General features: G+C 42.5%; 2 protein-coding genes across 7 annotated transcripts; both read left to right on the top strand.

The window, feature by feature from the left end:
• Positions 1–2,089: 2,089 nt before the first annotated feature.
• pnisr (PNN-interacting serine/arginine-rich protein) lies at positions 2,090–9,360 on the top strand. Of its 6 annotated transcripts, none has more exons than XM_079342967.1 (12): positions 2,090–2,185; positions 2,693–2,812; positions 2,979–3,155; positions 3,328–3,566; positions 3,961–4,123; positions 4,919–5,109; positions 5,230–5,370; positions 5,486–5,585; positions 6,167–6,220; positions 6,627–6,821; positions 7,382–8,468; positions 9,010–9,360. In XM_079342967.1, the coding sequence occupies exons 2-12, from the start codon at positions 2,716–2,718 to the stop codon at positions 9,041–9,043; spliced, it is 2,478 nt and encodes an 825-aa protein (XP_079199093.1). In that variant the 5' UTR covers positions 2,090–2,185; positions 2,693–2,715; the 3' UTR covers positions 9,044–9,360. The 6 variants fall into 6 exon arrangements, with proteins under 6 accessions (XP_079199093.1, XP_079199096.1, XP_079199097.1 ...); XM_079342968.1 differs by having other exon boundaries at positions 2,128–2,274; positions 3,331–3,566; XM_079342966.1 differs by having other exon boundaries at positions 2,128–2,274.
• Positions 9,361–9,936: 576 nt separating this feature from the next.
• Positions 9,937–17,277, top strand: coq3 (coenzyme Q3 methyltransferase). Its single transcript, XM_079344008.1, has 6 exons — positions 9,937–10,194; positions 10,697–10,834; positions 12,369–12,468; positions 13,938–14,204; positions 15,321–15,480; positions 16,553–17,277. The coding sequence occupies exons 1-6, from the start codon at positions 10,022–10,024 to the stop codon at positions 16,732–16,734; spliced, it is 1,020 nt and encodes a 339-aa protein (XP_079200134.1). The 5' UTR covers positions 9,937–10,021; the 3' UTR covers positions 16,735–17,277.
• The last annotated feature ends 65 nt before the right edge of the window (positions 17,278–17,342 follow it).

The raw sequence follows: 17,342 nt of genomic DNA, 5'->3' as shown, positions 1-17,342 counted from the left end.
AATGATATCTTTATTTCGGATGGACAAATATTGACAACAGAATAAACATGTCAGCAGAGATAGTGACAAGTGTCCATCCAGTCTTTGGTTTTAAAGTCCAGAGCAACAACAGAAAAGGGAAAAACAACATGGAACCAAGAACAGAAATCATGTGAGGGGGTCACCCGCCGCCGCCGTCAAAAAGATAAACATTGAAAGATAGTCACAGAAATAAACACATCATAAGATAGAGGTACCAGTGATATCAGATATCTGCTCTTTCGGGGGTAACAAAGACAATCCAGTTGTTCCAGATCCGGTAGAATTTGTCCTTTTGGATTTTCAGTTGATAGGATAATTTTTCCATCTTAAATATTTCAAGGGTTACTCCAAACCAATCCTTAATAGAAGGTAAAGTTGGGCTCAACCATCTTTGGTAATAATTGTTTAGCTTGCCACCAAAAGTAACTATAATAGTTTTATCTCACTACTGCGTTAAAAAAAAGAGACATGACCCAGATATAGAACCTCGAAGCTCAGAGGAACTTGAGTGTTAAAGACCTTACTTCGAGATGTCTGAATACCCCTTCAAAAGACACCTAATTTTGGACAATCCAAAAAGATATGGTAATGATTAGCCACAGTCGAGCCACATTGCCTCCAGCATGGTACATGTTCCCCTTTATATCTCTCCTGATGCGGTGTCTTGAAAAACCTAATAATATTTTTCCAATGTTCTCTCCAGTTCATGGAGCTGGATGTTGACCACTGAAAGGACCAGATATCGCCCCACGCCTCTTCAGATATCTGGATCCCAGATTCCCTTTCCCATTTACCTTTAATGTAAAAAGCGTTCTTATTATCAGCATGGGATAGAGCTGTATAAAGCTTTGAAATTGAGTTAGAAGGGGTCATGGTCAGTGCATTTTTAACAATGTGAAAACATTCTGATTCAACAGCTGAGAGGTTGGCCAATTTACATTCAGGGACAATATATGATCGTAACTGCAGGTATCTATGGGAATCATTTCGCGACAGGCCATGCTTGTCCCTCAGGGTCTCGAAGCTGTGCACAGTGTTTTTCTGAGTGAGTGAAAGGAGAGTTGTGAGACCATGCATCGACCATGATTTAAAGCTTGAGTCGTGTCTGTTAGGAAGAAAATCCGAATCATGTGCAAACCATCTGAAAGATCTCAACATTTCATGCATCCAACAAGTCTTAATTACTTTCTGCCAGACGTGAAGAGTATGATTCACATAGGGATTCCCTAATCCTTCCAAGCGAGCCATCAGACCCTTATCCACTATCACTGCTTGGATGGGGAACTGTTTAGACAGGTTGGAGACCAGCTCCTTCCATCTAGCTATATATGTGTCATCGATGTTAACAGAGGCAATTTTAAATAAAAGGCTTCAAATCATTCAATCTGAAACTAAAAAGTGGAAATGCATAAAAGATATGTTGTGCACAGCAGAGACAATACAATGCTCTTCCTGCCATTGCTCTTGATGACATGACATTGGTCTGCTCTTGTTTTGCAGTGTCCGTATCACAAAATTAAAGAAGTCACTTATTTGACCTACCTAGGCATACCACTTTATCAAATTGGCAGAGAGCAATGCTATCTCTAGTAACTATGTAAATCTCCATTGCACAAATGTCTTGTGACATGTCTTAACACTTTTCAACAGTGTTTTATCAATCTAACTACAAGTTCAACCTGTGGTAGTCACAATGCTGCCTTTGTGTGCAGCTCGTAAGATCCTGCTTCGATTTGTGCAAGTATAGTGAAAAGTGAAGTTTGGATCAGACAAATGCACAAGCTTAAAGTCGGTGTATGTAAAATCATTAACCAGAAGCCCTCGAGAAATATGTCAATTTATTTGTCGGAAATTGGCTTACGACAGAAACAATTTTACTAAACTTACAATCAATGTTCTGAAACAGACAATATCTAAGACATCACTCCACATTTACGAAATATTTATTAGTCATTTAAAGATAATCATACACAGAAGAAATTTGAGTCAGACAAACTTACTGGCAGACAATTTGCAGACACAAATAATTGTAAAAATAAAATCCTGAACCATAATATTCCCGGTAGCCTATGAAGGCAGCACAGAGCCTCACTTCACCGCGCAGGGGAGAGAGAGCAGCCATTTTGATTTAGAGCCGCAGAGTGGAGAGGACAGTCTGGAAAAGGTGGGGATCTTGTTACTCAAAACACAGAGCTGAAAATAGTTCCCCTCACATTCTCCTTTTTCTGTACGGAATTGACGTGAAACGCAAAGGTAGATTTGTTTGCCCTGTAAAAATACTGCTTCAAATATAGGTTAGCTTTGATACTTAGCCTAGCTTATGTTAGCTAGCTTTAGCTTTGAGAAGCCTCTCTATCATGACCAGAGGCAGTTTAAGATATTTTAGTTTTACCTGCCCCTAACTTATTCCACAATTAACACATGACGTCGTACTACATGATTGTTATTTCATCTATTATCAGAAGGGATACTTTGTAGCTTACTGAAGTCGTAACTATACAGCTAGCTGGCCACTTGGTAAACGCTAGCATGTATCAAATCTATCGCCTGCTCTTATTTGGCGACACACTGGTGAAATGAGCACATGAACTCCAGCAGCTCTCGCTTGTCAGCCGGAGTGATGGATAGGATGCAAATACAATTGTAAATGTAGACGGGTTGCATGTTTCAGTTTCAGGAGTGAACTGGGATCGGATGAGAGAGATGTGGGACCAGGGAGGACAGCCCTGGCCGCAGTGGCCCCTCAGCCAGCAGCAGTGGATGCAGTCTTTCCAGCACCAGCAAGATCCAGGTGATCACCAAATAAATGATCACGACATACAGCACTTACCCAGCTGAATGTCTTCATTGATCACCACTCTGTTAGCGTTATAAATAATGTTTTATCAGAATGATTTTGTCCTCTATGTGAGTTTCTTCAATGATGTTTATGTGCTGTACTTCACGGTTCTTTGAAGGTCAAGTGGACTGGGCTGCCCTGGCACAGGCATGGATCGCTCAGAAGGAGTCAACTGGAGCAGAACAGCCAAACATTCAGCCCAATGGCCAAGACATCCCGGGCCTTGACTCTGTGGGACAGAGCAACCACGGCGCCTTCCAGGGTGACCCGGCGTTCAGCAGAATGTGGCCGCCAGGTACGTGTTTCACCCCAGTCAGCCCCTTTTTACTTTCCCTCTTTCAATGTTGTTGTGTTCATTTCTGATTGACTGGTACTTTCTGTGCAGTAAGTAGAAACAGAATATATGTGTTTGTTTGTTACACTTAAGATGCTCTTTTGCCTGTAGTGACTATTGATGTTGTCATTAGCAGAGTGGGGGATGCATGGCCAGCCCCCTCCACCTCCACCCCCTGAACAGACCTGGATCCCTCCAGGGTCAGGACCAATGGATGTTGTGAACCCCAGCGAGGACAGCAACAGCCAGGATAGTTCGGAGTTCAACTCAGAAGCCCACCACGGGGTTTACCCCCAGAACAGCCATGGGTATGGGGCACAGCCCGACAGCTACGCCATGGCCCCCATGGCCATGAACCAGTTTGATTATCAGGTATGCAGATTCAACAGTAAGAACTGTTGAAGCGTTTGGGTTTTAGTGTCACAGCCAAGTAACACAAGAAGGAGCAATCCGTGTAAACTTTCCCGGGTCCCAGCATCTAGGTGTGTCAGTCGTTGCTTTCTCGCTGTGATGCAGAGGAAGGTGTTGGCTTGTTGACGATCCAGTATGGTTTGTTTTATTGTTTTGTTTTTACTTTGTTTTTTCCTTCTTTCTTTTTTTTTTTTAATTGAATACATTTTCTATCTCAATCAGGAATGATGGCCAAATGCTAGATGATTTAATTTGGGGGAAAGTAAAAGGACACAATTTAGTGAATGCCACCTGGTTGCCGCTCTGTGCGCTTTGAGCTGAATTTAATTGTCTGTTTTTCTCTCTCTCTCCACAGCATGGAGCTGCGTCGTCCTTCCCTCCTGCACCCACAGGCTTTCACCCCCCTTACTGGCAGGGTCCTCCTCAGAACAGACGAGATGCAAGACCACCTGGCTTTAGAGAACGACCAAGATCCCCCGTCCAGCTTCCTGTCAAACAGGAGGCCCCTGCAACGTTAGGTGAGAGTTTTCACCGATCTAAAAGCCGTCAGAGAATCAGCATTAGACTGCTCGAGGTGCATTTCCGTACACCCATGAGACATTAGATTCTCATCTACATATGAACAAAAATGTTGAACAGGGATGAATAATTCAGATCTTTTTAGGTACCAAAACTTTGTGTAGCAATTTCAATTATACAACTGCTGTTTGATTGATTGATTAAACGGTGGACAATAAAGTCATCTAATCTAATTAATTTATACTTTATTAATCCCACAAGGGGAAATTCAGTTTACACTTTGTCTAATGAACATGAACACATACATAGGCTGAGTGACATGCATTAATGGAGAGGTCTCAGTGAGGGGGCTGCCCACAGCAAGCGCTCCAGAGCTTGGGGTTTGGTGCCTTGCTCAGGGGCACCTTGGCAGTGCTCAGGAAGTGGATTGGCATCTCTCCAGCTACCAAACCAATTTCAGGACATGGTCCATGCCGGGACTTGAACCGGCGACCCCCCGGTTCCCAACCCAAGTCCCTACAGACTGAGTTACTGCCGCCCTCATCATTGTAAATGAATTTATACTTGATGATGGTAACTGAAAAAAATCCCAGTAAACTGAATGTTAAAAAAAGACAACAGTAACTGATGAACTGTTGATCTTTTTGGAGTTGTGTTTGTGTGACCCTGATCCCAGGTCAGACAAATCAGCAGAGAGGTGTTTAGAAGTTGTTGCACAAAAAAAGGAGTCCAAACTCAGAAGGGGCTTCAGTGTATGTGGTTGATTTCATAGTGACCTTGGACTTTGCGTTCAGATGCTGTAAAAAGGCGCACGCTGCCTGCATGGATCCGAGAGGGCCTCGAAAAGATGGACAGAGAGAAGCAGAAGAAGCTGGAGCGAGAGCAAATGGAGAAGGAGCGCGCAAAAATAGCAAAAGATGACGGCAAAGATCAGGAGGCGGAGCAAGACGGCGACGGGCCGCGCATGCCTCGCAAGAGTAAATTTGTAAGCAAGCTCTTTCTGTTGGTTTCCCAAACGTACGACTGTGCTACGCGTTAGACATGAAGACGGTGTCCTGCACACTTTGTGGTGTTGAATATCCGTCTTTGCTACTGTCTGTATCAGGACAGCGATGATGAGGGGAATGATGACAATGAGGAGGAAGAAAATGTCTCCATAAAGAAAGAGTTTTCTGGCCACAGTCCATCGACTCCTGCAGAGGATAGTGAACCGGAAATGACAGATGAGGAAAAGGAATTCCAGCTGGTCAGTTGAAGCTCTGATGACATGTTTGTAATTCTGTAATTAAGGAGATTTATTGAAAACCATTTTCTTGTTTTGTGTTGTTGTTGTTGTCTTCTGTCCTGATCCTCAAAAAAAGATGATCATCACAAAAACCCTTCTGACAGAGATCCTTCTCGAGGTCACTAATGAAGAGATCCAGCATGTAGCCAAAGAGGCTCACCGCAAAGCCACTCGAGGTCTGCTCTTGTTTTCTCCAGTTTTTTTTTCTTTTTTTACATCACACGTTTGTCACCAACACAATTTACTTAAACCTAACAAGAACCCGTTATGTGCATAAGAATGTCCTAGAATGGCACACAGTACAGCCCTGTAAACTCGAGTCAGAGAGCTGCAAACATACAGTAAGGAATATGTCTGAGATGTGTTTTGAAAGAGAGCAGAGCAGCAGTATTTGAAAAGTGGCCTGGTGGTTCATAGCGTCACAGGTCCCGTAAGCCTGCATGATCTGACTGAGACAGGTGGCACCGCTGAGTCTTACAAGCTTTTACTTAGATCCAAGTGAGCTTTGGTTCAGATTGGTTCGTTCCCTTCCTGTTTGACTTGGATTGTGTTACAGAATTGTTTGTTAATCTTCTCTCTTTTCTCCATTTTTTTTCCTTTTTTTTTTTTTTTCTCTTGTTTTCCAACGGCAGTCCTTGTGAATATTGCTTTTTATCTGTGACCCCCCCCCCCCTTCTCTAGCGACTCCCTTCTTGCCTTTGAGAAAATGGCAGTATGTGTTTTAACATGTTGTTCCTGTTGTTGATGTGAATCAAAGCTCCTGCAAAACAGCTGGCACAGTCAAGTGCACTGGCTTCTCTGACTGGTCTCAGTAAGTATCCCTTTTTCTGTCACTGGGGGTGGGGGGACGGGGGAGTGAATTTGGGGAACGTGAAAAGCTGTTTGCACAAGACGAGAGACCAATATACACATGTCCATTTTAAGACTTGACTTCGATAGCAGCGGGATCTAATGACATGATTTGGCTTTCGTTTTGCACTTTGATAATAGAAGCATGCTCTTCAATATAAAGTGTCTGCTCATCTGTAAGGGTTTCATTTTTTCCTTGAGTTTTTTTTGAAGAGGTTTATCAGTGTGAGATAAAGCGTCATACAGAAGTCAGTGCTTTCACTGCTTCCGGTTCTCCATTGTTTTTTATTTTTTAAAGTTTTAAAAGTTGTAAGAATGCTTCTTTCCCCTTACAAAAACTCAAGAACCTGGGGGCTCTGTTGTGGCAGGTGGGCTTGGGGACTATGGTTCAGAAGGGAGTGATGATGAGGACGATCGCAGCGTGCGAGGGTCTGAATCATCGGACACGGACGAGGAGGAGTTGCGCCACCGCATCCGGGAGAAGCAGGATGCCTTCCGTCGCAAAGAGAGAGAGATGCTGCAGCAGCAAGAGAAACAAGCACAAGAGGCCCTGCTTGCACGCGGTCAGACATCAATATATCCTATCCAATATGCTTTGCACGTTACTATTAGGCCTTGTTCACACTGCATCTCCGAATCCAAATTTTTAGCACATCCAGATCGTATGTGGTTTTATTTTTTATTTTTTATTTTTTTTTGCCAGTCTGAACACAAAAAGCCACATGAGATCAGATTTTTCCAAATCTGATTCAAACCACATACGGAGGTGGTTTCTAATCTGATTCCTACAGATCCGACTCAATCTGAACGCCTCGGTCCGCTTCAATGTGTCGTCTCTGTCAACGCGACACCATCGAAAAATAACAGTGACATAGATCCGGCAAGCTGGAAGTGAACTTTATTCAGTGAAAGAAAACAGCAAGAATCAAAACAAAATCAAATCACACTCCCGCAGTTTGTAATGTGGACAGTCAGTCAGTTAGATCGGATTCTGATCAGATTTTGGGAAAGATCCGATTTGAGCGGCAGTCTGAACAAAGCCTCAGTGACGTGTGACATTTCTAATGGTTGTATTTGTACTCTATACCAGGTTGTTTAACTTCTCCTTGTTTGTATTTTACAGAAGAGATGGTGAAGGAAAGATTGATGAGAGAAAAAGGGGAATATGATGAGGGGCAGCCAGAGAATCCACACAAACAGGAAGTAAAAGACAGGGAGGCGGAGCCCTCTGTAGAGAGGCGTAGGTCCCGTAGTGAGAAGGAAGGTAGTGAGACTCAACATTCAAACAGAGATAGAGAGCGATCAGGGCGAGGAGGCAGCGAGTCCCCAGCCAACGGTCACAGCAGCAGCTCCCGCTCCACCTCCAGCCACAGCAGCCGGCGTTCTTCATCCTCCTCCTCCTCCTCTTCCGCCTCTTCCCGCAGTTCATCTCGATCCTCCACCCCACGACGGAAGAGGAGGCGTAGCCGCTCGTCCTCCCGCAAGGCTCGACGGCGCAGCCGCAGCCACAGCTCCCACAGGCATCGCAGTGAGAAGGGCAGGGACAGAAGGAGGAGCAGCGCAGACAGATCAGGGCATCACAGGAAAGACCGCAGTGACTCCAGGGAGCGCAGGAGCCGCAGGAGTAGGTCCAGATCCAGAGAGAGAGACAGGGCCAGAGCGAGGGCCAGAGACAGCCGCAGCCGCAGCAGAGACCGAGAGAAGGAGAAAGAGAGGAAAAGGAGCCGAGATCGCAGGGACGGCAGTCACAGCCGCAGCAGCAAACACAAGCAGAAAGCCTCCAGCAAAGATAGGGAGAGGAGGGAGAGCAGGAAGGAAAGGAGTCATAGCCACGAAAAAGACAAGAAGAAAAAAGATAGGGAGAAGGAGTCCGATAAAAAGAAAGAGAAGCCAAAATCTAAAGAGAAGGACAAAGGAAGCTCTGTCGTTTCAGAGGAGAATGGAAAATCAAAGAAAAGAAAAGAGAGCGACTCTTACACGGACTCCCAGAGTGACAAGCACTCGCGGCAGGATAGCAAAGCCAGGAAGAAGGGCTCCGCCAAAGCTAGCAAGCGCCGCTCGGACTCTGACTCGAGTAGGTCCCCAACCCCTGAAGTTAGTAGGGAAAAGAAATCCAAAAAATCTAAACGTAGTCGCTCACGTTCGACGGAAAAATCTCACAAGTCTGGTAAGAAGGCAAGCCGCAAACACAAGTCTAAGTCGCGATCAAGGTAGTATTCGTTTTTTTTCTCTTTTTCCTACTGTATGTTTGACTGTGATTTATCTGCACTCTGTTTAATCTGTACATTTACAGTAACTTTCTGAAGTGACTGAATCATAAGTAGTTTGGTCAAATGCTGTCCCGTTATGTTGAGGCAGAGGCGATAAAGGGTTAAAATGCATTATGATATTTTCTATCAATACAATTTGTCCTACAAAGTCTTTATACTGAGCCATTTCCTCTGAAGAGGCAGGTAGCCCTTTGTTAAAATGTACAGCCTGATACTTTCTTCTCTAAATCATGCAGGTAGATAAAATAAGGTCCTGTTGATTCCAAAGTGAACAAAAGACGTTTGTATTAAACTGCTCTGGTGGGTAATAGACTCCACCTGAAGCTGCAGAAATCATTTTTAATGGGGTACAGCCCTTTTCTACTATTGGAGGTCACTGTGTGGTGGGAGGGGTGATGTTTGTGCATGTTTGTATGTTGTAGTTTGTGAGGGTGTGTGTGATTGGTGCAGCATTAACGTTATGTCCCGCCCTTTCTTTCAGGTCCACGTCCCCCTCCCGTCGTAGCAGACGCTGAGGAGCACAGTGAACCACCTGATCTGTGCACTTTACCATTTTAAATTCCATGAGTTGAACAGGCTTGTCTCATTATAGAGGCAGTTGTGTAGGTGAACCCCCTCTCATACATTTCTTTCATCTTTGTAAATATGTTCTTTTTAAAGTGTGACTGAAGAACAAGACTTTTTTGAATGGTAGGAATTTTCACTTGCATAGTTGTGCAAAGTTTAAGACTATGGACACGAAGGACTTCACATGTTTCATTTTAAATCGTAACAGGATTAACTTTTTTCCAAACATTATTGTAAGATGTCCAATAAAACTGTTTGTTCCTTGTCTTGCCTCACTGTCTTTTTTTTTTTTTTTTTTATGTCACATTTAAGAGCTAAAATATGGTAAACATCAAGAGTGTGACCTTAATATGTGCAATACAATTTAAACACAATTAAACTGAGCATACTTGAACTGAGTACGTATGTTGTGCTGATGCTCTTCATGGACTCAAGTCGTTCATACCTGTGTTGGCAAAGGATATTTCAATAAAACAATCAATTAAAAGGTTACATGCCTGAGACATGACTTTACATGGTGTAGTCAATTAGATTGATGTGGCTGTATCTTTTCACTTGTCAGTGTATTGCACAAATCTCATGATTACAGTGAATCATATGAAGAGCATGATACTTGAGGGATCTGAAGCTGATGAAGGTTCAACAATTCAATTAAATCTGAAGCTGACAAGCACATTTAAATGACGATATCTGCGTGGCAAATGAAGAGGAAAATATTACTTAAGTATTAATATAGTACATAATCGCCAAGCCTTTCCTCAGTCGAATATTTTCTCATCTGCCGCAAAACGATTGCAAAGTAGGAACTAAAGTTACTGTTGTTTCTACCCGGGCTTTAGAGACTCTAGCACTGTCGGTCAACCTGTTCATCGCTCCGTAGTAAACATAACATTGACATTAGCTGCCTGCTAAAGTCTCACTGGGATATGTATAATAAGTTTGGCCGCCTCACGTTTGGGCTGTTCATATGCAAACCAGGCTTCGTCCACAGTCCTGCAGGACGGAGCGTCTCCAGCTGGTCTGCTGTGTGTCAGCAGCGAGCTCTGTTTGTGCAGAGGAGTCTGAAGAGCCAGCAACATGCCGTGACCTGTCAAACCAGGTAACGTGAAAAACCCCGGATGGAGAGACCGGACTTAACACGGAAAATGTGTCAAATATGCGGAATTAAATGAAGGCAGATTATAAACACGAGTAGCAATTAGCAAATGTTGCCTCCAAAATGTGTCTACTTAAAGTACATTGTATGAAGGAAATGTGTCAGTACACTGTCTATGACGTCAGTTTATCAATAGATAGAGGAAGAAAAGAGTCCATCACTATAGTTAAAGATCAGGGTCTCTTGTCCACAAGGGTCAACACTACTTTAAAATAATGCTTAATTTAGGAGGAAGTCTAAAGTCAAGTCTACCAAAATATTTCAGCATTTTACCTGATGGAGGAGGACAGTGACTAGAAATTATCATTGCTAGAAGTTTTCTTTATTTTAATAATTGACTCTTTTTTTGTTAAAATGTCAAACTCTAATTAGCCATTTTAAATATGGTGTGTTTTTTAGGAACATGAAGTGTCAATGTGTTTTTTTTCTTTTGTCACTTGTTCAGCGCTCGGTCTGCCTTCCACACCACAGTGGACCCCGAAGAGGTGAGGAGATTCAAGTCACTGGCCAGCAAGTGGTGGGATGAGCAGGGAGAATTTGGAGCCCTTCATTCTATGAATGACCTGAGGGTTCCTTTTATAAGGTGTGTGTGTGTACAAAATATGAATCTTAATACTTGAGCTATTTTTGAATTGGAAAGATTTCATATCCCAGTCACTGTCAAACTCAAACAACGCAGGGGTTTGAGTGGCCGAGGCGTCAAGTAACTGTGTCAAAACATGACCCGGAGGGGATCCAGCCTTGTGGTGTTTGAAAGCAAAGAGCACATGCGAAAATCATTGAAGTAACATACATCAGAAGAGACAGGATTCCTCCGCACATTTCAGCCAGTAGCCGTTCAGTGGCCCCAATGCCTCCATTTTGTATGTTTTGTCGGCTGCCTTGGCTGTTTTGATTGATAAGATCTGCTGTAGGGGCCCCACAAGATGATCATTACATTACACATCCAGCCACGAGCCCTGAGCAGCTCTCCCCTCCCCCTCTCTGTGGTGTTGTTGGTGGTGGTTTTGATGATGATGTATGTATGTGGTGACAGTATGACAGACCTAGTCCCAGTGTATGTCTGAGCAGGGTGGATCTGCCTGAACTCAGTCTGCCCTCAGGGCCTGTCTAAATGAGAAGCACCACTATTGCTGTTGCTTCTCTACCTATTCAAAGAATCTTCTGCTGATATTGTCAATCCAGACTCTTTAAAACTTTCCTTTTCTATTCTCATTATTTACCGTACTTTTTTTTACTCAACACACCGATTTTTTGATATTAATATTTGTTTTAAGTTAACTAGAAATCATTTTGTAATCCTGTGTTTAATATTGTCACTACTTCAATTAAACATAAATAAAGACATAGTTAAGAATTAAGACCACTTTAAAAATCTTACTGCGTCTCCTTTTCAATTCTGTTTTCTCAATACTTCAAATTAAGTGTTGGATAAATGAATCTAGTTGAGTATTTCTGCCATACTAATGTGCACCGTAGTGTCTGTGTGGTTTTTGAAACGTATGGAATTTAAAACACCCAGCCTTTTCTACACTATTTTCTGAGGTGATGCACACATTTCTTAAGTAGCTTGTCTCTCCGTCCCCAGGCTTCAGGCTTCAGGCTTCAGGCTTCAGGCCCGGGCTGGGAGCTAGTTAGGTGGATGTCTGCCAACACCTTATCTGCTTTTCTTCACTGTTTGCACGAATGCTCCTGTGACCAAGCAGAGCTTTAATGAGCATGATGCATACCCAGATCCCGGCCTGTTCTGCATGTTTAGTGCCTGGAGGCAGACTGTCATCGGACGTGTGTGAGAGATGCAAAAAAAAAAAAGGATAGAATGCAGGAACACGAGAGCGACATGGGGATGAATTAGAGCCAGAGGATATTTTTGGTTGCTAGCTGACTGTAGCACACAGAGAAAGGGCGATGGTGGGGGTGGTGACAGTTGAAGCTTTAAGCAGTGTAGAGATTTTTCATGGCTCCATCACCTCCTCATGTTCAGAAGCATTGGGTTGGCCTTTTCATTTCCAATGCTACCGTGACTGTAGCATGATTGATTTATGTTTAATGATACGTTTGGTCATAGAAGACAGTTTTATTTGAAATATAACCCACTGCTGATCTACCAATTTCAGGGACAACTTGCTGAGTGTGCACAGAGCACGGCATCCTGGGAAGCCCCTCTCAGGACTAAGAATCCTTGATGTCGGCTGTGGTGGAGGTCTGCTAACAGAGGTCAGTATGTGTGTGAGAGAAAGAGAAAGACCCCGTGTGAACAAGCACATGCAGACAAAACTATCTTCCCCAGTATTCGTTCTCTGCTGACTCCCAATACTTTCAATGTCCACCTTTCACATCACATTGAGTCTGTGTCTGTATAGGATTCTGCTTTCACTACACCACAGTATCACAGTACACCACATTTCCAAACAAGCCCAAAAAACCTTCATATGTCAGCCTGATTCTCCCTTTCTTTGATGTGACTGGTCTCAGCTTGGTGGATCAGACAGTCGGTCGTTTACAGTTGTTTATCTGTTTGTTAGTGTTGAAAGCCGGGCAGCCAGGACAGGGCTTCTGTCTCATGGCTTCATTTGAACTTAGGACATACCAGCTGGGTTGTGTGATTTAAGAAGACAAATTCAGGTCCTGTATTTTTGGATGCCTCTGTCTCACAGACTGTCATATATGTATATACACACACACACACACACACACACACACACACACACACACACACACACACACACACACACACACACACACACACAGTGTCTGTTAATGTTGAAACGTGTGTCTTTGGGTGTCTCGTCACTTCAAACCGTGCTATCAGATGGAATCAGTAGTGGAGAGAGAGAGAGAGAGAGAGAGAGAGAAGCCTCTGGGCAAGCAGACACAGCTCAGCTAACAGCCTGTATGTGCAGATTCTGTCCAGAAGAGGGCGCTGATGCTTAATTAGAACAACTTCTGACTCTGAACCAGCTCCATAACTGAACTTCTCTCTGCTCAGTGGACTTTTTATAAACTTCATGAAGCTCACTTTATTGTTTTGAGGATATTTTATTCACATTTGTAATTATTTTATAACTCTTTATCTTTACTGTTTTATTAATTGAACTCTTTATATTTTAGTTAATTTCTAAAAATGGAAACCTATTTTTAACTCTTTCATTGTTTTAACTATATGCATTTTATTGCTCTCTGCATAGAGTAATCTGTACTTCTTAAATCCGTATTTTTGCACCATGTTTTTTCTTTTTTTTTAACAATGTTTTTTTTTTTTCTTGTTTATTCAATCCCTTTAAAGCACTTTGAATTGCACTGGATTTGTATGAAAGGTGCTTTATAAACAAAAGATGAATTCATAGATTAACGGTTCACTTTGTCACATCTTTTTAACTCCATGATCTGCTTGTAATCCCAAAGTGTTTTGTTTAACAGTCCAAATCTTCACATTTACCAACAAGAGTACTTTTAAAAAAGCTAAATGGACTGCCCATCAATAGCACCTTTCTATTCTTCAGACTACTCAAATTGTTTTGTGCCGTATTTGTCGTAACATTTGCATACGCTTTATGAAGTGTAAATAGCAGTCTTGCTTTGTTGTTTGTAGTTTTTGCTCGAGTAAGGCATTTTTTGTTTTTAATCAATTGAACACGCAGTGGATCCATCTCTGACTGTCACGCTTCCTCTCCATTCATCATAAGCCCTTAGGTCGACTGGGAGCTAAAGTTTTGGGCATTGATCCGGTGGAAGACAGCATCGGCACGGCCCAGCTGCATTGTTCCTTTGACCCAGACCTTCAAGATCGGGTCAGCTACCGGGCCTGCACTCTGGAGGAGCTCTCAGGAGAAGAGGAGGGAGAATCCGAGGAGCAAGGGGCGGCCCAGTTTGATGCTGTCGTAGCATCTGAGGTGGTTGAACATCTGGCCGACCTGGAAACATTCGCTTTCTGCTGTAGCAATGTGCTGAAGGTGTGTTGTCCTGGGACAGTGTGTTTTTTAGTTCCCTCCAGCTGAACTCATAGCAACAATACACCATGTGTCTGTGTTTTCATCCGAGCATATGCTAATGAGCATATGTGATTTTTTTATTTTTTTTTATGTTTAGCTCTGGGAATAGGTAAGCATGTGTTTTAATGTGTGTGAAGTCGCAATGAAACTTGACGAGATTCAGTGAAAGCTGTGCATCCATACTGAGATTAGATGATCATAATCTCGTGGGTCAGTGGGCCAGAGGAGCCGAGAGGGGAAAAAGACAGCCTAATCTTTACTTAATGCCTCTGCGTTTGGTCCAGGCACACCCTGGCTGACTCTCTTTCTGTCTCTCTCTCTCTCTGTCTCTCTCTCTTTTTCTCCCTCTCTGGCCCAATCTCTCAATTCTGCTCTTTTACCAAAGATAGAATTTACAATGCCTCCTGCTTCTGGGACTCTGTGCAGGGAGGAAATATTGCATTGTTTGGAATCATTTTGAAAGAGTTTTGCACTCTGGCCCTTTTATTTCTTCAATTCTTCCTCCTCTTGCATTCAATCCACTCTCCTTCTACATCTACTGATGTTAAATGTGTCAGCATTAACTGAAGTTCAACCTTGAGATTTAGTCATTGACTTCATAAAAGACTTTGAGGCTTTCTGTCCTCTCCTTCTTCTTCTGGTGCTGCCACTTCAGTACCTGTACTTCTTAGATCTAAGACAGGGTGGATAGCTATTTCTACACCTTCATTGTGATTAACGGTCAATCAAGAGTGACAGCCTGAAGCATGCCCTGTTTTATGATGTATTTGACTGAATGAGCAGACTTAGTGGTTAAGACCCAATAGATAAAAGTTTACTGAGGTCATACATCTCTTGAGAAGTAGTGTCATTTTCACACCTTTTTACACAGCATACTAATATTTTGTTGCATTGTAACAGGTGGAGGGCCCCCTGCTGGTTAATAGACAGAATGCAGGTTTAAGACGTTTCTGCTCTATCAGCTCGCTCTATCAGCTTCTTATATCACCCTATGTTTCTGTGTGTGTGTGTGTGTGCGCAAACTGTTTGTCTTTAAGTCTTTTAAAAACAAAGACTCATCCTTTTCTCTGTTTGCAGCCAGGCGGCTCACTCTTCATCACCACTATAAATAAAACCAACCTGTCATACGCGCTGGGGATTGTCGTAGCTGAGCAGCTCCTGCGCATTGTTCCCAGCGGGACACACGACTGGGAGAAGTTCATCAGCCCAGTGGAGCTGGAGCGCCTCCTGGAGTCAAGTAAGTCCATCCTCACACAGGAGGACCCGGGTGCCTTGTACTGTAAGCATTGAAGCATTTGAAGGGCATTTAAATGTCTGTACTCTGCTCAGCAGATTCCTATTTTACAGTTCTCTTGAAAGAAAAAATGTTGCTTGTAAGGAGTTCAAAAAAATTTTCTGCCACCTTTTTTAAAATAGCAAAATGTATTTAAAGGACTAAAAACGTAAGTTAAATTAAGTAATGAGTTTATGTAACCGCGCTCAATTGCCCTTCACGGCAGCTGGCTGGTTCAGTAAACCCCTCGGCTCTGCGTTGTGTGTAGAGTAAGGAGCAGGAGGCTCGCTTGTCTTTTCAAGCTTTATTGTCTGAACAGGAACAGAGTAAATACTGGTCATTCATTTGGCACACTACAAAACAAATTCAACACAGAGGCTAGTCCGCTAGCTAATTTGTGTACAATGTTGTCATAGTGACAAAGGTTATCTCACAGAAAATACAAAACAATATTCTAATAAAAATATACATACACATCACAGTGTATTTATGAAACCATAAGCGTTAAAACAGACATTAATACACAATATTTGTATAGTATGCTGTGACAGCAACTTGCCATGGCACGTCTCTCAGGGAATGGTACAGCACTACAGTTACCACTCTTTATATACTCAACCTGAGGGAGGGCGCCATTGAGCAAATGATAAAAAATAAACAAATCCTACATGCAAGTGGAACAACAGATAATACAAACTCTGTTACATTTACACAATTGGGAATTCATCATTTTTTAGTTTTAAGTTAAATATAACTTGAATGGGGTGAATATATTTGTTTCTATGGACGGTTTCATTTTTGTTCATTGAAATGTTTCTCCTTCTAAAATGTTGAATTTGATACATTTTTAAAACTGTAGATGCTTATGCTCTGGAACTTCCCAACCAGGCACTAAAATAGGCTGCACTATCACTAAGTTATGTCATGGCGGTATCTGTATTTAAATGTATGTTTGTAAAGGTACAAAAACAGTGGCAACATTGTTTGGTTGTTGTTGCTGCTGTTGTAATTCTCTCTTTCCATGTTGCTTCATCAGATGGTTTCTCAGTGCAGTCTGTGGAAGGAATGCTGTATAACCCAGTATCAGGAGCCTGGAGCTGGACTAACAGTACTGCCATCAACTACGCCCTCCATGCTGTTAAAGTGAGGGACGATCCCCTGCCGGACCAGGCTGAGGAGAGCAACTCCCATACAGAGCCCTCTTCAACCACACTGTGAGCCAGCTCACAGAATAAATCTGGAAATAGGAAAATGTAAAGTCCAGACTTCCTTGTGAAGGACTGAGGCCAAAAATGAAAGGGACAAACGGTGTGGGGAGAGTATTATGTGTGTACTGTAGTTACTGATTTTCACACAGAGTAACATAACATTGTACAGTTGTCCAATGTTAAGAAATCTTAATGATGAATGCTGAGATGTATAAGACAACTGTGAGTCCTCTTACTATGCCCTTCACTAGCTTTATTAATCTCAATACTTCTGAGTTTACATTTATCTGTTTCAGCTACTTTATGTCCTAGGTTTAATATTTAGGGCTTTGCAAAATCCTCTCATAATCGTCTGCCTTCTATCATTACTGAGACAACAACAAGAAAACATCAGATCTATTTTTTCCTGGCTGCTTGAATTAAATGTTTTAATGTTGGTTTGGTGATGTCATATCTTATTCTAAAGCTTTTCAAAAGAGGGCAGGCAGTCACATCTCTGGGATTAAAATGTGTTTTATGTGAAAGTGTTATATAATGCAAATAAAGCCTGAAGGAAAAAAGAAGCCATGCTTGCACGTGTAGCATTGAAGAGACTGAGATCTGGGTTGTAAATGTTGA

Source organism: Symphodus melops (assembly GCF_947650265.1).
Source record: "Symphodus melops genome assembly, chromosome: 5".
Classification (NCBI taxonomy): Eukaryota; Metazoa; Chordata; class Actinopteri; order Labriformes; family Labridae; genus Symphodus; species Symphodus melops.
This window is presented reverse-complemented; position numbering and strand designations above follow the sequence as displayed.